This window comes from Salvelinus namaycush, chromosome 14 (assembly GCF_016432855.1).
Source record: "Salvelinus namaycush isolate Seneca chromosome 14, SaNama_1.0, whole genome shotgun sequence".
NCBI lineage: Eukaryota > Metazoa > Chordata > Actinopteri > Salmoniformes > Salmonidae > Salvelinus > Salvelinus namaycush.
Genome location: NC_052320.1, coordinates 18,982,111 through 19,003,078, shown reverse-complemented (window position 1 = coordinate 19,003,078; position 20,968 = coordinate 18,982,111). Strand labels below are relative to the sequence as shown.

The 20,968-nt window shown below is 41.0% G+C and overlaps 3 protein-coding genes and 1 non-coding gene across 4 annotated transcripts; 1 reads left to right on the top strand and 3 right to left on the bottom strand.

Moving 5' to 3' along the window:
- Positions 1 to 3,642: 3,642 nt before the first annotated feature.
- Positions 3,643 to 7,011, bottom strand: ppdpfa (pancreatic progenitor cell differentiation and proliferation factor a). Its single transcript, XM_039008123.1, has 4 exons — positions 6,819 to 7,011; positions 5,092 to 5,273; positions 4,768 to 4,861; positions 3,643 to 4,598 (listed from the first exon to the last, which is right to left on the bottom strand). The coding sequence occupies exons 2-4, from the start codon at positions 5,222 to 5,224 to the stop codon at positions 4,472 to 4,474; spliced, it is 354 nt and encodes a 117-aa protein (XP_038864051.1). The 5' UTR covers positions 5,225 to 5,273; positions 6,819 to 7,011; the 3' UTR covers positions 3,643 to 4,471.
- Positions 7,012 to 7,478: 467 nt separating this feature from the next.
- On the top strand, positions 7,479 to 7,550 carry trnae-cuc. Its single transcript has one exon. It is a non-coding gene; the product is annotated as a tRNA-Glu (tRNA).
- A 649-nt stretch (positions 7,551 to 8,199) lies between these two features.
- On the bottom strand, positions 8,200 to 12,942 carry LOC120058645 (tumor protein D54-like). The gene is made up of 10 exons (XM_039007400.1): positions 12,930 to 12,942; positions 12,518 to 12,655; positions 11,930 to 12,045; positions 11,544 to 11,692; positions 11,031 to 11,078; positions 10,235 to 10,336; positions 9,557 to 9,583; positions 8,766 to 8,810; positions 8,401 to 8,449; positions 8,200 to 8,283 (listed from the first exon to the last, which is right to left on the bottom strand). Exons 1-10 carry the CDS (start codon positions 12,940 to 12,942, stop codon positions 8,200 to 8,202), a joined length of 771 nt encoding a protein of 256 aa, XP_038863328.1.
- Positions 12,943 to 15,106: 2,164 nt separating this feature from the next.
- LOC120058881 (dnaJ homolog subfamily C member 5-like) lies at positions 15,107 to 20,485 on the bottom strand. Its single transcript, XM_039007626.1, has 6 exons — positions 20,384 to 20,485; positions 19,174 to 19,226; positions 18,855 to 18,992; positions 16,077 to 16,290; positions 15,678 to 15,849; positions 15,107 to 15,495 (listed from the first exon to the last, which is right to left on the bottom strand). Exons 3-6 carry the CDS (start codon positions 18,968 to 18,970, stop codon positions 15,389 to 15,391), a joined length of 609 nt encoding a protein of 202 aa, XP_038863554.1. The 5' UTR covers positions 18,971 to 18,992; positions 19,174 to 19,226; positions 20,384 to 20,485; the 3' UTR covers positions 15,107 to 15,388.
- Between the last annotated feature and the right edge of the window lie 483 nt (positions 20,486 to 20,968).

Genomic DNA, 20,968 nt, shown 5'->3' with positions numbered 1-20,968 from the left:
ATAATTAATACAAAATACAAAAAACACCCAACCAGAGTAATATTAACTCTGTGTCCCACGCCTAATAGACTCCATGTTACTGTAATATTCTGTGTGATGTGGAGAACCCCGTCATCCCACATCCCCTCCATTCCTCCACCTCCCAACTCTACTGTGAAAGTTTGGAGGCTGCATTCTAGCTCAGTAGATCTAGTGAGTCACAGCTCAGACTCGGCCAGGCAGCTGCTATAGGTTTGCCCCAGATTCCCCTTATATCACTGAGCCCATGATGAGGGACTGTCTATCCGGGACTACCGGGCCTGCTGCCACACAAGGCCCAACCTGAGACCACATATAAAAATGATATCTGAACCCACTCACCTCTTACCCACTTTACGTAATGTCTGTTTCTCTGTCTGTTTGTCTTTACCTCTCGCCCTTTCATACGGTAGTGAAAGTGATATTTGTGTCTCTCTATCTCTCGACCCCCCCCCTCTCTCTTTCTCACATACTGTGCTCCCCTAAACTTTGAGCAGGGTAACCTACAATATCCTCTGTCCTCTGAGGTAAAATAAGGAGTGCCAGTCACAGCGCATGCTCGGACCATGCGTGTGCTGGATGCGAGATTCCCATGTCTGTAGGTGTGACAGATTTAGAGACTGGAATATAATTAGAAATGCTAAGTCAGGAATAGCAACAGGGAGGGCAGGGGGGAGGAGGGGGCGTTGAGTGTATTTGTTGAAGGTTATGGTGTTTGTTGAGGCAATGGTATTTAGGTGCTTAATCTTTAAATCACACATTGACACAGGTCAGGTGCTCTGAACAATCTTTGTCAGTCACATGTTTAGTTTTGTTCCAGGTTATTGTTTTGTTTGAACCCGTTTTAAACTGTTAATAAGGATTGCTCCTACCGTTTTTCTGGCCTGTTATGTTCATTTCCTATGTTCCAGTGGCTGAGTAAGATAAGTTCAAGATTCTGTTCTTAAAGCTCTCCCGGTTGTACAGTGGCTTCTCAAACCTTATTTTTTTCTGTTTAGTTTCACGGTCAGTCTGCAAAACAAAACAACTACTGTTTTTTGGAGATTGTAGATATTTTTACACCGATTTGGTGTTTGGTTAGCCTGGTTCAAGACACATGCACCTGCTCTATCAACTCCGATGTTGACAGATTGTTGATTCCTCTCCAGTTACAGATCTGTCAGCATGGCAAGAACGTGAAAGTGTATTGTGCATGCGCACAGAATATCTTCCATGCATAAATGAAACGCTTAAGCGACCGCAATAACTATTTGGTGCTATACATATCACACTGTGCATCACAACATGTACTGTAGGCTATGTCACAACATGTACTGTAGGCTATGTCACAACATGTAACATGTACGTACAGTTGAAGTCCGAAGTTTAGGTTGGAGTCGTCAAAACTCGTTTTTCAACCACTCCACAAATTTCTTGTTAACAAACTATAGTTTTGGTAAGTCGGTTAGGACATCTACTTTGTGCATGACACAAGTCATTTTTCCAACAATTGGTTACAGACAGATTATTTCACTTATAATTCATTGTATCACAATTCCAGTTGGCCAGAAGTTTACATATACTAAGTTGACTGTGCCTTTAATCAGCTTGAAAAATTCCAGAAAATGATGTCATGGCTTTAGAAGCTTCTGATAGGCTAATTGATATAATTTGAGTCAATCGTTGGTGTACCTGTGGATGTATTTCAAGGCCTACCTTCAAACTCAGTGTCTCTTTGCTTGACATCATGGGAAAATCAAAAAAGAAATCAGCCAAGACCTCAGAAAAAAAATTGTAGACCTCCACAAGTCTGGTTCATCCTTGGGAGCAATTTCCAATCGCCTGAAGGTACTACGTGCATCTGTACAAACAATAGTACGCAAGTATAAACACCATGGGACCACGCAGCCGTCATACCGCTCAGGAAGGAGACGCGTTCTGTCTCCTAGAGATGAACGTACTTTGGTGCGAAAGTGCAAATCAATCCCAGAACAACAGCAAAGGACCTTGTGAAGATGCTGGAGGAAACAGGTACAAATGTGTCTATATCCACAGTAAAACGAGTCCTATATCGACATAACCTGAAAGGCCGCTCAGCAAGGAAGAAGCCACTGTTCCATAACCGCCATAAAAAGCCAGACTACGGTTTGCAACTGCACATGGGGACAAAGATCGTACTTTTTGGAGAAATGTCCTCTGGTCTCATGAAACAAAAATATAACTGTTTGGCCATAATGACCATTGTGATGTTTGGAGGAAAAAGGGGGATGCTTGCAAGCCGGAGAACACCATCCCAACCGTGAAGCACGGGGGTGGTAGAATCATGTTGTGGGGGTGCTTTGCTGCAGGAGGGACTGGTGCACTTCACAAAATAGATGGCATCATGAGGGGGGGAAATTATGTGGATATATTGAAGCAACATCTCAAGACATCAGTCAGGAAGTTCAAGCTTGGTCGCAAATGGGTCTTCCAAATGGACAATGACCCCAAGCATACTTCCAAAGAGGTGGCAAAATGTCTTAAGGACAACAAAGTCAAGGTATTGGAGTGGCCATCACAAAACCCTGACCTCAATCCTATAGAGAATTTGTGGGCAGAACTGAAAAAACGTGTGCGAGCAAGGAGGCCTACAAACCTGACTCAGTTACACCAGCTCTGTCAGGAGGAATGGGCCAAAATTTACCCAACTTATTGTGGGAAGCTTGTGGAAGCCTACCCGAAACGTTTGACCCAAGTTAAACAATTTAAAGGCAATGCTACCAAAAACGAATTGAGTGTATGTAAACTTCTGACCCACTGGGAATGTGATGAAATAAATAAAAGCTGAAATAAATCATTGTCTACTATTATTCTGACATATCACATTCTTAAAATAAAGTGGTGATCCTAACTGACCTAAGACATGGAATTTTTACTAGGATTAAATGTCAGGAACTGTAAAAAACTGAGTTTAAATGTATTTGGCTAAAGTGTATGTAAACTTCTGACTTCAACTATATGTAGCCTGTATGTCACGGCCGTCAAAAGAACTGGACCAAGGTGCAGCGTGGTGAGCATACATATTCCTTTTTATTAGGATGATGCCGACAAAAACAATAAACAATACAAAACAACCGTGAAGCTTAAGGCTAAGTGCCACAAACAACGTTAACTTCCCACAAAGAAAGGAGGGAAAAGGGCTACCTAAGTATGGTTCCCAATCAGAGACAACGATAGACAGCTGTCCCTGATTGAGAACCATACCCGGCCAAAACATAGAAATACAAAATCATAGAAAACAAAAACATAGAATGCCCACCCCAAATCACACCCTGACCAAACCAAATAGAGACATAAAAAGAGGTCAGGGTGTGACACTGTATGTAAGAGCCATGTCTACAGGTCTCTTTTGCTAAATAGATTTTATCTCAATGAGAATAACTTGTATAACTATACAGTAGGTTCAATTAAATGGTTAACTACAGTAACTGGAGTAAACATTGTTGATGACTTCAGTCAGTGTAAAACTAGTAAACTCTTCCCATTAACTCCATGCTTTAATGAACAATCCTGAAAGTGTATTTTATCGGATCCTTGTTGATATAACTAGGTGTTGACTCCACCATGCCAATATGTTGAGATCATAGAAAGACTGTATCAAAAATATAGTTGACATTCACTTTTATCCCCAAGAGGTTGTGCGAAACAATGTTAATGACTGCAATAACGCAGAATGTTCCACAGGTGGTTGATCTATATTTCAGAACAGAACAGGTGTAATGTATTATATAAGCCATCGTCTTTATCAATTAGCTGTTGCTAATCACATTGCAGCCTAACCGTGTTAATTCCATTCAGCAAGTACATCAACACTGGCTAGCAGCATGTTGTAATACAGATTCTACACATCAGTAATGACATGAACAAACCTGACAATGGAGTTCTCAGGATTGTTATCGGGTTACATATTGTGGATGCCAGAACTGCTCCTTCTAAAGTCTGTCTATCCCCTTTCATCAGAGCCATGGACACTTCACATGTTCAATATAGTGGCTATGAGTTATAGGAATATTCACGCTTGTTATAGAAAGTAAGTTATTATAAACTACACTTTCTCACTAACTAGGCTAATCAGGTGAAATAACTAGAGAGCAATTTCTGCCCTAATCTTTTCTGTGTGTAAAGTTTATATAAACAAAAATATTAACAAAAAATATATAAAATAAAATATTTAGGGACTTATACAATTCAAGAAAAAAGTATTAAATACTTTGATTTATTTAACAGCAAAAAGCATATCAGACAGACACTGGGGGGGAAAAAAATTTGTTTGTCTTTTTTAGTCTTTAATTATAAAAAGATAGAATATATTACTTATAAACAAAGAGGGAGGAAAAGCAGCCTCCATCACTAAAAGGTAAAAAAAAGTAGTCTCCGCTGCCTCCATCTCCATGGGGTGGTGAGGAGTGGGATGTTGGGTGTTGAGGAGAAGGAATTAGGAGGGTGGTGGGCTCCCATGTTCCATCTTCCCAGAGTCGCTGCTTTCACTGAGCTGCCTCTTCAACACCATCTCCCTGGCAATACAAGTCACCCGACCGTTGTTCACCGTGTATGTTCCACTCCTGCAACAAGAGGGAAATATTGTTTAGACAGAGGTACATGGCTACAATTAGGCCTAACAACTGGTTACTCAAAATTAGACATTTTACAAAGAAAGGAGAAATCAAGCACAACATTTAAACCATGCATGGATTTGATTAATTTATGTGACTCTTAGGTTAGTGAACTCACTTCTGTTCAGATCCAACCATGCTGCCAGGCTGGTTCTGTTTGTTTGCAAAGAAGAAAGAAGACCACCAGTGACCAGAGTCCTGTCTCTGCAGACCTAAGAAAAATAATACAAAAGGAAGATTAGGAACCTGGTCAGATCAAGTTGCACAGAGAGATATAGGATATGTTCCTAATTAAAGGCATTTGTTAGAGTGAGAGTTGTCTGAAATGGCACCCTTTTCCTTACATAGTGCACTACATTTGACCAGGGCCCTTGGTAGTGCACTATATAGAGAATAGGGTGCCATTTCAGAGGCACCGTTGCAGTTATCTGATCATCTGTACCTGGGGGGTGTGGAATGACTTCGCCAGCGTACTCAGAACTGCCACAAGAGCTGTTGCTAGAGGTGGATCCTATGCGCCTTCTGTAGTAATCATGGGTGGCGATGAGAGAGCCGGTAGATGGAATTGCTGCCATTTTCTTCAACCTTTCCTTCAAAAACGCTCAAAGATGGAAGATGGGAAACCTTAGGGAGAGAGAGGAAAGGAGAGAGAGAAGAATGGGTTATTACGAGTGTGGAAACAGGAACCTTGCAAGTAGAGGCAAGTGATACTGGGATGAGATCTCACTGAATGTGCCATAACACAACATCCTGAACATAGACAAAAAGCTGTGCAAAAGCCTTTGTGCAAATTGACGACCTATTTCATGATTACTAGCATCATCCATTAACAGAAGCATATCATTAGCCTATTATAGGCAGGTCTCAATGTTGGCTTAGAGAGGTCAACAGTTGAGAGTCTGATTTCAACACCATGTTCTGAAAATAACTGGACAGTGCGGGGCTGGGGTTTGCAGGTATAATGTCCCAACTTCCGGGAACCTAGCCAGGAAACAGAGTGCTGTGTACCGGCTAGGTGCGTGGCAGGGCTCAACACTGGGGCTAGCCGCTACAGGACCTCTAAGGTACTGACTAAGCCACTCGAAAAACAGAATATAGCGGTAAGCAGGACTATACAGGAATCAAAAACCTTTTTCTAAGAGAAAGGTTGCCAACAGTTCAACTGTGGTAATCACTCACACTGACATCTCAAACACTGCAGTGGAATGAAACATGCCAAAAATGTGATTTTACTCCCCAACCAAACTACATTACTATAAGCAAAAGTGAATAGTTTACTGAGAAGCAACCTCATGATTACATGTTCGATGCTAAGTCAGTTCTATCATGTCCGAACCGGTCCAAACAGGACAGAAGCTCTTGTCCAGATGGCTGGGGATTGCCAGCCTAATTCTCGTCTGTGCTACATAGGCAGTTGCAAATAAAACATCTCAAGGATAAACCAATTCCCTTCACACAGTGGAAAAATAAAGTTTAAATAAATGTTTACTGCTGTGGGGCACATTAGATGTGTGTGAATATGCATCCGCATTACACATTATATTCATACTGTTTTACTGTATTCTAGTCAAGGCTCAACCTTTATAACTACTGCTGTACACACCTTTTATATTCATGTACTGTCCAAACTGTATATACATATATATTTATATTCCGGACTCTGACATTGCTCATTCTGATATTTTTTTATGTGTGTATATTGTTAAGGTTAGGTTATGGTTAAGGTTAGGGTAAGGGTTAGGGTTTAGAGTAGGGAGGTCCCAAGGATCCTAGGGAGCAAAGACAATGCCAGCAGGGGACCAATACAATATAACCTCATGTGCAGTACAATAAATGACAGTGGCACTGGCAGGTGCATAATAAACAACAGACTATCCAGATAAAATGTAGATGCAAAGAGACTAAAACATCAGCAGTCAAAATCCACATACCACATACCTATTACATTATTAAAGACAATGTGAAATGTGAATTTGTAATGATTTGTGCCAGGACAATAAATACAATATCATTTAGTACCATAGCTCTTTCTTTAATAGGTTAATATATAGGATTGGAAATACATTGTCCATTATTAGAAAATATAGGTTATACAATTGACATTGAAGATGGCATAGTCAGAGGCCCATATTGTTTGCCTTAATCTAAAAGCAATCAAATCAATCTTACCTTTTTACTTGGCGTTTGGTGATGCTGAAAAACAACAAAGGATTGAGGATGAGGGTCGGTTGGCAAAGATCAGTGAATTACACTAAAGGACTATTATTGCCCATTTGTGGGTATATTCTCTGAAAGGACCCTTCAAGGTCTTTATGGTGTCGTTATTGTAGGAATAGGCAGGCTACTGAAGAGCGAAAGGCAGGTAGCTTTATACAGTGCAGAATATGACGCCTACTGGACGAGCTGCTCATGGGCGTGGACAGGGCACTTTTATACAGCGTTTGCACTAGGCAAGGCAAGGCAAGCACAAACATGCGTTGCAATCAATGAAATCACAATCATTTGGTTGCAATGCCCTTGCCACGTCAATTCTGTGGAAACAATAAACAACACGAAGAACTGATTATAAGTCAGCGAACTTTAACCCAGTGAATGTTCTGATTCATTGTTTTAATTTGGTTTTCTAGCTATGGCGTGGAATTTCGCATTTAGGAATGAATCATAACTCTAGCAGAACATATGCCATGATGTCATTATCAGAATTTATTATTTTCAGTGTTTGTAAGTTGTTTGGAATCAGACAAGTGTAACAATTGTTCCTAAAAGAACTGTATAATATCTTCGGATTTTCAAGGTTAAAAACTATATTGTAATCAATTATTTTAACCTTCCCTGGTGGTCTAGTGGTTAGGATTCGGCGCTCTCACCGCCGCGGCCCGGGTTCGATTCCCGGTCAGGGAACACATTTTTCTTTGACAAAAATGACTGTCAATGTGAAACAGCAATAATCATGTTTATGTATCTCGTTATGCTAACCGTAAGTTATGTTATCCAAAATCATTACACATGAGACCAGACCACATATAATACGTTTTAATAAAAAATTCTCAAAGTACAAAAATACTTCACTGTACATTTGGGATTGTTATGTTCTTAGAATGCAGTAGCAGGATATAAGCTAACAGTAATATTTTCCTTCAATCAACAGGACAATATAAATAGCTGGATATTGGAAATACTATTTACCATTTTAAATTAATGAATGGTTGGAACCAACACTGACAAAGCTATACAAAATGCATTACTCCTATCTCAAAAGTGAAGCTACATCCTATAAAATTGTAGAAAAACATTTGTACCTTGATGACATTCAATTCACAGTATGACATTTTAAATCTCTCCCACCCCACTCCAACATCAACAAAAAAGTTAAATATCTCTGCATAGCCCACATGGAATCCATAGAAACTGTATTTGGTAATTTATTCATTCATCAACATCCTACAAATGTTTAATGTCTGATGGGATAGTGTGGACAATGACATCAGGTGAAAGTGATTAAGGGAGTATACTGTAATAAGATTACAGATGGAAAATTAGGTGGATTATGTTAGAAGGAACCACTGTTCTGAGATGGGCTTCTGCCAAACCCAGAGACATTTCCGTCATTCCCTCGACTCCCGGACACCTTGTTCTATGTGAGAGACAGGAAACAGTAGAGAGATGAGGAATTGAATATCAAAGACGAGACAATACAATATTTTCTGTTCTTTGTGTTTGTTTGTGATTGTGAGAGAACACAGACACTAACCTTCACGCTTCCCACCATGTCTTCAAAGGACTTGAATGTATTGGAATGTCTAAGGCAGAAAGAATGATCTCTAAAACAATGGAAATCACTTTGAGGTACAGTACCATTTCAGGTTAAACGATTCACTGAAAGATAAATCAAACTAAATTTAACTTTAAATTAAACTTTTTTTACTTGCAGCATTAATGTAATTCTAATCTCGTTCACCAGAGTCTTCCTCCCCAAGCGCTGTTCGCAATTAGCCTGGGGACGAGGTTAATATCATTCAAATGTCATTCACCGCCTATGGAGGTACTGCAGGAAGTGGTAGTAGGGCAGAATTTCAGGGATGTCAGAGAGTGAAACAGGCGTGCCCAGTGTCTTACCTCATACTCATAGCAGGCACACTGATGGAGTGGCCCAAGGAGGGGCTGGTGTTTCAGAGAGCAGAAAGAGAGACAAAGAGAGATGAGTAAGAGCAGTGCAGCATGTAGTAGGGCAGGCCTACAGCAGTACAGCATGTAGTAGGGCAGGTCTACAGCAGTACAGCATGTAGTAGGGCAGGCCTACAGCAGTACAACATGTAGTAGGGTAGGCCTACAGCAGTACAGCATGTAGTGGGGCAGGTCTACAGCAGTACAACATGTAGTGGGGCAGACCTACAGCAGTACAGCATGTAGTAGAGCAGGTCTACAGCATGTAGTAGGGCAGGTCTACAGCAGTACAGCATGTAGTAGGGCAGGTCTACAGCAGTACAGCATGTAGTAGGGAAGGCCTACAGCGGTACAGCATGTAGTAGGGCAGGCCTACAATAGTACAGCATGTCAGCAAGAACAATAGATAATATCAGTAGCAGCTTAATTAGGTGAAGGGTGAAAGGTCAGCAACATTAACGTGCTTCTATCAGCAGTTCACTCAGGTCTAAACGAATGCAACACTTCACTCAGTAGTTAGTTAGTTATAGTTAACTAGTTAGTTAGTTAGTTTAGGTAGTTCACTCAGGTCTAAGGTAATATAGTATTGCAGGGCCGAGGAGCCTGGATCCCGAGGCTAAAGCTAATGCAACAGTTTGAGAATACATCACATCGAAATCAAGATGTTTCATCATCACAAAGCTTCAGAGGTGAGACAATCTGGTGCAGTAGGCTGGAGGCCAAGGCACTCGTACTATCCTTACCGAGGTGGGCTTGGCAAAGGCAGTGCTCTATCCGGTAAGTGTGCAGCGTCACAGGAAAGAGATGGGGATAGAGAGATGGGTCAGATACAGTAATCAAGAGGCCACATGGAGGTGTAAATTGGCAGTGCGCTGTATGAGTGTGTGTGTGTGTGTGTGTGTGTGTGTGTGTGTGTGTGTGTGTGTGTGTGTGTGTGTGTGTGTGTGTGTGTGTGTGTGTGTGTGTGTGTGTGTGTGTGTGTGTTTGTGTGTGCTTGCCATTAATGGAAAGCAAAAATGCATCACATCGGTAGCTACCCTTTACACAGGCTCCATTTAAAGGCTTTGTAGGAACAGTACAGTAGATAAACAGATATTGTTGCCAACTAAGACAGGCTGATCTGATTGGATTAAGGCTGTTGTTTTCTCCCTGGCATTCATAAACAAGTCCGAAAGAAGAAACCTTTGTCCTCAACAAATGTGTCCTGTGAAGATGAACTGCATGAAAATAGCTGAATATACAGTATTTAGCTGGATTAAAAAGATGGATGGATAATTTAACGGATTAAGAAAAGAGATTACGAATATGAAGGGTGGCCCCAATGGTGGACGGATGAGTTTTAGAGGGGGTAAAGGAAGATGGAAAGAATGGGAGGATGTATGGGAGGATAATAAAAGAGTCAAGGGAAGGCTGAAAGGTACCTCATTTCTCCCAGTCTCTTTGTGATGGCCACACCCATTGTGGACATGGCAGCAGTGCTGATCTGTCCTGCATGAGAAATAGTGTCATGGGTCATCTTATACCTAGAGACACAGAGAGGGAGAGAGTGTTGACTATATGAAGTGACAGGAGTTTCTTTTATTGTTGAAAAGGGCAATTCACAATCTCTATGTCACTGAGGTACTGTGTTCAATTACCCAATAAGTGGTATTCTATTCATATTTGTATTTCGACCACATCCTCACATTCCACTTTTGTGTCTCCTCCCATTCCTTAAAGTAGATTTAGAATTGGAACAACAAAAAGGGAAATCTCTGAGACAACGTCACAGTGACGAGCTCCGTGTAGCAAACAGCAGCAGCAGGACAAAGGGAGTGAACATGGATGGACATTTACATTTTAGTTATTTAGCAGACGCTCTTATCCAGAGTGACTTACAGTAGTGAGTGCATACATTTTTCGTACATCATCTTCACCCCCGTCCTAGTGCATATAGCCAGATATCCCCACCCCCTCTGTTTTCACCAAATGAAGTGCTTCCTCCCTGGCCAGGCCAGCCTGTTGTGTTAATGCTACTGCCAGTGTTAAGACAGGCTATTAGACAGGCTATTAACAGGCATCTGATCCTAGTTGACCTTAAAATCCCATCAGCTGTCCCCACATATTACTTGTTAGTTGACATGTGAGAACAACAACACTTTCGGAAAACCCCATCTTGGTTAAATCAACATATAGTATATAATGCATATGAAGGATGTAAACATAGTAACCACTCACGCGTTAGATTGGCTGATGTCCTCCAGAGTAGCTGAGGCGGTCAGATATCTGTAAAAATAGAGGTAGATTATCATCACGGCTCCATCTTGGAGAACACTAAGTACCAAACATGAGTGTGCCTTTCAGGAGTACCCAGCAACTATCACATCAGGCTAAAACAGGGTGCTGACGTTGCATGCTTTCCCACAACATTCTGCCAGAAATAATAATAGCTACAATAGCTGCTTTGGCAGGCATGGTTGTTGTTTGACCTTTGCCCAACTTTTACTCACATTAGGTCAGAGTCAAAACCTCCCTGGTTCATTTGCAAAGGCTCTTCATTAGTTTGAAATCTATTCACAGTTTTGGAATGCCTTCAATTCTGATACTATTCTGATGCTATATCTGATGTACTATTGTCAAGCTCTTTCTAATACCTCAGGTTACTTTAAGAAATTTTTCTGGTGGTGGTGATGGTGTATAGGTGGTTGAAACAGCGTGACATCATGATGGCATCTCACAGGAAGTACTTACATGTTGGAGGTTTGGACTTCATGCCAGCCTTTGGACATGTTCTGTTTAATCTCACTGAAGGGGCCCATACCCAGCTGCCTCTTGATGTCCACCGCATATTTCTCTTTGGCCAAGAGCACCTGCCGCAATGTCTGCATCTCATCCTCTGTCTGAGCAGAACAAAATGACAGAAAAGTTTACCTTCAAGGAACCAGAGGTAATAATAATTGTATTGGAAATTATTCTATGACTTGTCTTTTTCCATTCATTTGGGTACGGTGCTAAATCAAATCTTTACAAAGTATTATCCTAAGAGACACATTCATCATACATGAGTATGACAATGTTTGACAACATGAAGAATGGGACAAAATGGCAACGTTGGACAGACACAGAGGGAATATTACCTTTGCTAGCTCCATCTTTAAATCATCCTCATCCTCCTCTGATAAACCGTTAGTCAGACCATTTCTTGATATTCCAATGGAAATGTTCCTTGGTGAAACATTCCCCCCACTGCAACCTTTTAAAGGAGTATAGATGTTACTGTCTGAGATGCAAACCATAGATGCTTGGGCATACATTTTCGATCAGTTGTTGACATTAATTACAGTAGCTACTGGCCATTCAAACATACAGTTCATCTTCATGAAGTAAATCATCTTCATGAAGTAAATAATACATTCATGTAGTCTAGTCAAGGACAGGCTGAAAATGTCCTGAACAAATGTGTAGCTACATCATGTAGGGCAGCCACTGTGTTGACCCAGTACGTTGTACTCATTTTCGCCCAGTGCGCTGTCCATGGTAAGGAATTATATGGCTACCTGTAGATCTAACAATAACATTGCGTGTGGCCAATCACGCATAGCAGTAGAGGCTAGGTAGTCTAATATAAAGTATTGTATCTACCCGCGTGATTCTGAGTAGTATGTCAGTTGGTAATTAAACAATTGAACAATCTAGACTTAGTAAATGAAATGCAACCGACTTACCTTGCCTATTCATGATCAGCAGACGTATGAAAAACTCAAGTTTCACCCGGTACGTATTTTCCGTGTTCAAGCTAACGTTGCTCTTGCTAAATGGAGTCCAATCCCTACTCGTCGATACTAGATCTCTCAAATGCTTCTCTATGCTCAAATTCAGTCTCACGCAATGGTTTACATGCCTAAGCCATTTACAGAAAAGCGAAGAAAACACTATAATGTAGTCTTATTGGAAAAGTAATGTTGTTTATTCAAGAGGAAAAAGCAACCTGTAATTATGAGAATGAGAGTTAATCTTCCGCACGTGAGAGTGTGTGATAATGGGGAGTGCGCTCCGGTTAGGTAAACAAATAATAGGTATTTGTATACAGAAGATGCGCCACATTGATCATCGATGCTATTTTACAGTATAAGCTACTTTCCCAATTCATGTTGTAAGAACGTTGCTGCTAATGCGGGAAACGCAATTTTGGCACCTGTGCAGACTGCTGGATCTTTGGGAAAATATCCATCAGGTGGTAAAATGAGTGAGGGCGCGAAACAGAGGATTCCACAGCACGGGCTCTGTCTCCATCTACTGGCAAAATTAATGCACCAAGCCGCCTTTCATGTTCTAGTGTAGGTTTATTTGAAGGTCCCGGTAGTCCTACGAGAATATTATATTTGCAGCATACTTGTAGAAGCATGAGAATTGAAATGATAAAGAAAACAACAGTAAATGTTCAGGAACATTTATTTAACAACAGCAGATCAATGACCCACTTTGTTTTCTTTCACACACACATTACCATGCTACAACATAAAGGTCCAGATTTATACGTAATATTTAAGTGTATGTACAACAGACCTTAACCATTAAACCATGCGTTGCAAAATTTAATGGCCACATCAACAACAAAAAACATACCATTTATAACTATAGCCGTTCATCATCAAAACATGACAAAATAAGTTAACTTAAATAAAATGAATTTCACAAAATTACTATATCACTATCATTATACTATATACTATGTCGTCTGTATCGATACATTTTTATGGAACTATTTCCTGATCATTGGTTCAGTAGTTTTTTGAACTCACATTGCATTCAGCTCATTTAACAATTAGCATTTTCCAACATCTCAATAAATAAGCGATAACAGGTAGGTATATCTATGGGGCGGTTTCTGAGGAGGGCACAGCAAACACTGTAAAAGGACCACACATGTCAAACAACCATACCATCAAAAGCAGAGGGCAGATGAGAGGAGCTCAGACATCCATTGTAAACCATTGAAACATAATTGGCATTAATGAAACAAACAAATTATGATAATGGCAGGTTATGCATTAGTTACACTTTACATATATTTAGTTGTATATATTTATATTAAAAACATAAATCTATTCTGGTTATAGGATAAGAGCTGCCTGTGGTAGTGCTAGCCCACTGATGAAATTACTTATGACCTAAGAAAGTACCAATATCGACACTCAAAATTCAATGATGGTAAAAAGAAATGAACACAGCATTGGACAATTACAACACTTCTGAATTCCCTTCAACAGAATTATAAAAAACAAGATGATAATATTCTTCAAATGCTCCCAACTTTTCCCTACACCCATACAGTAGTCTTTTTCATCACATCTAAACATAAATTAACAGTGCTTGGAATGAAAATATGTCCCCCTCTAAATTGGATCAGGTCATGGTCCTTGGCTTAGACAGTGTGGGGTAACACTCTGAACCACAAGAAAATTACACACAGGTAAAACATAAAATAACTGGATATTGAGAACAACCACTCAAATGTGCAGAGAAGTGTTGCTCAGAGATGTCTGGGTCACATCCCAACAATCCAACGGGACTGCGGGTGGCACAGTGGCAAGTAAAACTAAACAAAATATACATGACTACATATGTTAACAAACCTATGTATGATATTTATCTTCTGGTGTTAGTCAGTTCTTCGATGCAGGGAAGTCAGGGGCAAGATTACAAGCATTCAATTCGGGTTTTAGGGGCAGGACAAAGCAATGCTTCCTTCACACAAGAACAGACCAAACCAAACCAATTAAATTCAAGACCCACCAAATGTTAAGAAAGCAATGTCACCATCAGTATTTCATGATATTGCTGTCATAAAATGCAGCTTGTGTGCCCTGCCCTCCCTTTCCACCCTTCTACACGCACAGATCTCAGCACAATATAACCACAATGCAATGGGAAGGGCACAAACACAGGTAAACAGGAGTCCAAATCTATGGGTTTAAGTGGCTAAAGGAAAGGAGCTATGTGTTTATAACTGGCATCAGCTGATGGCAATTCTAAACTGAGAATTGTGTAGCTCTATTTTGAATGTTTAGTGATGACGTCATGCAGCAAAGACAATGAACAGAAACACCTCACTATCCACAACCTCCCTGAGCCGAACCTCTCTTATCAGTGAGCAAAAACATAAAGTAAACTGTGCCCCAAATGAATCACACTCACATGTGCAGCAACAGTATGATTTTTTTTCCAAATGAAGACAATTATTTATTTATCTCAAAACAGTGCATGCTACACAATGACATGAAATATGGATAGGGGACTGTGGGGTTGGAGGATTGTGAGGTCAAAGGCCAAAGAATATGAAAGAACAAACGGAAGGGAAGCAAACGTTTTCTTTCTCTTTCTTCCTACATTGAGGCGGGAGTGGACCACTCTGGAGCGGGTGGAAAGGGGAGGTGTATCTTAAAGAGTTCTGTATGTGGGCCACGCTCACTCCTCCATCTCCTCTCCAGGACTTGGCTCTCTTAGTGAAGTTTAAACAGATTGCCCTTCTCGTTCATCCTTTTAAGGTGGAGCAGGGTAGCAGGCAGCGCCACAGGCCAGGACAGGGGTGGGGTTTAGTTGAAGCCCATGTCGGTCTGATAGGTAGAATGGTGACCATCTGACGTCAACTGGGTGGTCTCTGTCGCTGATGGCTGCACCAAGATTGCTTCACCACCAGCCTCTGTCAGAGAGAGAGCGACACACACACACACACACACACACACAAGGTAAGATATACATGGTCAGTAATGATGGCACTCCATAGTAAATGACCATGCAATTGAAACAAGTCAATGGTCAGTGATGAAGTGATTTGTGTTCATGCAGAAACATGTTTCTTACACAATAAGCAGTCGATCTCACCTCTCTCATCAGACTGCATCTGGGCCTCCAGGTCCTCAGGGGACACATAGAAGTCAGGCTCCTGGCCCTCTGGAGGCCGCGGTTTACACTTCCCACAGCAGCAGTTACAGCAGCAACACAGGCAACAGCAGAAGTAGCAGCCAGTGGCCAGGCCACAGAACACAAACAAGGCCTGCAGAGAGAAAACAAGGCAGTGTGTGAGTGTGTGAGAGAGGTGTAAGAGTGATCAAGAGAGTGTGGCAAGAAGATAAAACAATAACAATCAAGGAAAACAGTGTTAGAGAGGCTTTGTTTTGTTTTTACAGGGTTTGTGTTATAAAATATGCCATTTAATCTTTAACACAAAGTCAATTCTACATGTCGACCCCCCCACCTCCCTATGGCACCTCGCAGTCTCACCTTAGCCCACCAGCTGGACAGGACAAAGTAGGTGTTCACGTTCTCCTCGCCAAACTGCTCAGCCACGTACAGTCCCAGGGAGCCGTACTTGTCATAGATGTTCCGCTTGGTGGGGTCATTCAGAATGGCATGGGCATTGTTGATCTCCTTAAACTTGTCAGAAGCTTCCGGGTTATCTGGGTTCTTATCAGGGTGGAATTTCAATGCAAGTTTTCTAAGAACACATAAGAGTGAGAATCAGATAGTACCAATTAACAAAACATAAGACTATATTTATATGTGGCACAACTCTAGAAAATAATGTGGCTATATTTTTATTGATGAGTATTACAGTTTTTCCCAATTGCTAAAACACAATTTTGCAAACTAGGCTGGTTTTATCAAAATACTTAACACAATTCACAAAACCACACACCCAAACGGCAAAATACCTCATATATCCTGCAAAATGAAGCACTGCAACCAAAACTACATATAGCATTATCAAAATCAAACGTTTGCACGAAATGGCACACACTTCATTCATATTACCAGATTTTTGTCTAACCAACTACACACTGTTGGGCATAATGAAAAGCCCTCTCATCTTTAGTATGCTTTGCCATAATACTAAAATAGTTCAAATTGTAGAAAATTCTTCAGATGCACAGAAATATTTGCAGATACACACACATGCTGTTGAAACATTTTATTTTTTTATTTTTCACCAAACAAGTCCGTGCAAAACATATGCACAGCAGATATATTTACATTGGACTGAACAAAAATATGCTCACAAAAAAACAGTAAACTGAAAAAGAAAATTGCAGAAAAAATGTGCAGAAAAAATATACAGAAAAAAAGAGGCAAGAAAAATAATTAGGCAGCATCTTGCCGCACAGCTGGGTCTGGCCACAACGCCTCGTCCACATCACAGGCAATATCTTCCCTTGCCAGACATCGAGGGAAGAAGCGCCTTGAGTCCCTTATCCATCCCTGAATCGCACCCACATCAATCTCATCACATGCCTCTTCCATAGCCTGCACAAGAGGCATGCGCACAAAGGGCTGCCGGTCGTATACCTTCCACCGCCATGCCGAAAATAACTCTTCTATGGGGTTCAGAAATGGTGAGTATGGTGGGAGGTATTACACGAGAAATGGTGGGTGGTCAGCAAACCAGTTTTGGACTGGGGCTGCATGATGAAAGCTTACGTTGTCCCATACTACAACGTACCGGGTTCTTTGATGGTCTGCATCATTCATACGCTCTGGTGGTATGAGAATGTTGTGGAGTATGTCCAGAAATGTGAGAATATGGGCTGTGTTGTATGGTCCAAGGTTGGCATGACGGTGGAGGACACCATGCGGATTGGAGATGGCAGCGCACATTGTGATGTTCCCACCACGTTGGCCAGGAACATCTATAACGGCTCTGTGGCCAATGACGTTTCTCCCTTCTTCTGGTCTTTGCTAGGTTGAACCCAGCCTCATCTATAAAGATGAACTCATGTGGGATTGCATGAGCATCCATTTCCAGTACTCCCTGAAAACAAAGAACAAAAGCAGTCAATATGGTGTTATCCAGTACACTGGGAAACAATGTTGCGTGTAGTGTACTGCAGTCAATATTGTACTTACATCCACATATGCTCGTCTGACCTCTTTGTTTCTTTGAGAGTTTCTCTCAAACGGCACCTTATAAAGTTGTTTCATTCTGATTTGGTTTCGCTTGAGAATGCGAGCCAATATGGACAGACTGACTCGTTGAATGTTGTTGAATATGGTGTTGTCTTGGATGATGTGGCTTTGAATTTCTCATAATCTGATTTCATTATTTTCCAAAACCAAGTTTACAATGGCAGCTTCCTGTACCCCGGTGAACATTTGGCCCCTTCCTCCACCATGGTTGCGTCTCTCAGTCCTTTAGAAAAACAAAAAAACTAAAATATAGGGCTTGGACAATGCAGCCTAAAGATATATCCCCCACAGTAGAGTAAATTCTACAGGAAATTTGTGCAGTTAGTGTATGACATCAGACATTCATGAAGTAAACAGGTGTCACCCAACTGATACACTATGACATGGGGTGTACTACATAGTGTGAAAGAAATTTTGGTTACATACCTGTACTCCAGTCTAAATGTCCGGATGACACAGGCGACAGTAAAACGTCTCAAGTTGGGCTGCACTCTCTGTCCAGCCTCTCGCATTGTCAGCCCATGGTTGATGACATGATCAACTAAGGTTGCTCTGATTTCATTTGAAAGTTGTTGTCTTCTTTGGCCATGAACTCCTCTACCAGCTCTACCCCTACCTCTCACTCTTCCTCCCCCTCTCATTCTCACCCTCCCTCTTCCTCTCTCTGCAATGGCTTCCATTGTTGTTGTAAAACAAAAGGTGCTCACCTGTGGTCTTTTCATAGTGCTTACTTCCTGATTGAAGTGGTAACAATTAACCATTGGGGTGTTTGGCCAGGTGGCACATGTATTGGCCAATTAGCTCATGTAGTGTCATTTTGAATGGCAGTGTTTTGAAATGGCAAACATGTGACTTTATGTCAGATTGTTGTGTCTTATGCAGAGAACTGTGTGCAGTGCATTTAAAAAGTGCCATTTTGAATTGCAAAATGTGTATGAAGCAGAAAATGTGTTTAGACTTTTGGAGACTTGAGAAGAGGTTTTGCTCTCTGTGTGTCAGTTTAAATAATTGTGCTGTGCATGTCATTTTAGTGTGTTAGCAATTGGAAAAAACTGTAGTATAACTGCTACAGTAAGTGGCTGCGCCTCTCTGACTGACCTGTAGGATTTCTTGATATCGTCGGGAGTGGCTAGCTTGTCAATGCCAAGCACAATGTAGAGTGATTCACCAGAGGTGGAGAGTGAGCGCTGCCTCGCCTGTTCTTGTGCTGCCATGATGCCTCACGTCCTTCACAATCTGAACACATAGAAAAGGAAGAATTGCACATGTTTATTTACCAATGAGTCATCATTACACTATTATTCAGCCTATAGCACCCTGTGTGTTGACTGAAGCAGTGTATTTTTCATTCTCACAAATATGTGGTTCTGCCCCAAATTCACTAAATACTCCCACACTCCAGGAATCTATTGCACACCTTATATCCCTACCGCCACTCCAAAATGGTGCACTCTCAGCAGGGTTCCTACCCTGTAAGAGGAAAGAGTAAAGTAAATCATCTCGCTGTGAACCTAGATGCCCTCTCCCTTTCGACAACAGATCAGACAACCTAGTCACATATTCTTACTGTATATCTATTGGGTTTCTACTTAGAATAGGCCTACAAATGTCAGGATCCTGTAGCTATAACTAAATCAATAACAAATTCACTTACATGAGATATGAGTGTTGTCATTCTCAGTCACTCAGTGTCTAATTGAGAACTGAGGTCTCACACAAATCACTGATATTAATTGCAATGTGTACCCTTCGGGGGTCTCTTTTCAAAGTAGCTACTCTGTCAACTCTCTCACTGTCAATTGTTTGGATTGTTGATAGGAAATCTGTAAGAAGTTAACGACAAATCACAAACATCAAGATGCTACAGCTTCAGACTGCACAAGGGCATACAGCATTCAGAGAACCCCAAGGGCCTACAGCATTCAGAAAACGTCAAGGACCTTCTGCAGTGATGCTAAGGCCGAAATGCTTAATTTTGAGCATTTTCCATCATAGGCCTGTCCCTGAATAAAAAAAGATGTAAACTCAAATAATGTAATTAATTGGATCCTACATTTCAAGTAATTAGTGTAAATGGTGAGACTTTATGTGATGTGGTCCTGGGGAGGAGAATCGTTATTGACTTCCAAGGAAGCAGCTGACCATAGATAGGCTAGATTTATTGAGATGGCGCACTAGCCGTAAAATACCCTTTCTTTAACCTCCAGACAAACTATTCAATTTTTTAGTCAATGACACTAATGACTGACCAAACAACAAATTGTCACAAAAATCGACTTTTGCAAAATGTCAAAACCCGTAAGCTCTGAGGCTGTTAAAATCCGTACACTATAACGCTGTTCAAATAAATGGAATACATGATCATCATTCATGGAATGTCCGTTTGCTATAAGGACAACTAGAATATTATGATATATATTCAGGATTATTTTTGAATCTGTAGCCTAAATGCGATGCTTGGAGCGATTAGTCTATGTAGCTGCATCAGCAGCAGCACTGCGCAGCATCCATGTTGGTTTGTTGCTGGCCTTCTCTAAATGCAAGACAGGACTCGTTCAAATCAGCAGTAATTTTCAAGGGCAAGGGAGAATAGGTTTAAAAAATAAACAATCCACATCAATGCTTACCTCTTGAAGTCGGCTTTGATGCGCTGTATATGGAAATGATCCAGAGAGATATAATAACGGTGTCTGATTATGGTTTCATCCCAGAGAACCGCGCGTACCCACCAAACCCAACCATGGACAGCTGCAGCAGTATATTGGCCCCGCCCCCGACCACCTTCCAATCGACCTGCGCGCCGCACGATCATTGATTGGGATGCCCCTCAGCCTTATTACTGCATTATAAACTAATGTTTACTAAACATAAATAAACATAGCTACAACGGGATGAAGTAATTTGCTTTTGAAGGAATTTTGAAGAGATGTAATACAGTAAAGTAGGCCTAGGTGATTCTCAACCAGATACCCCCTCAGAGAAAACACTAGTATGCCTACTTTTGCAAAAAAAATAGAAGTGTTGAAACTGCAGTAAAAGTGCAGCAACTGTAGTCGACTATGGTATTTTGAATGCAGCAATTGCAGAATAATGGCAGATATACTGCACTCTAACTGCAGTTATATACATCTGACTGCAATCTTTTTTCGTCAAAGTACCCTAAGAAGTAATACCTGTCTTTGCTTAACTTCATTTTCACATTGCGTTAATTC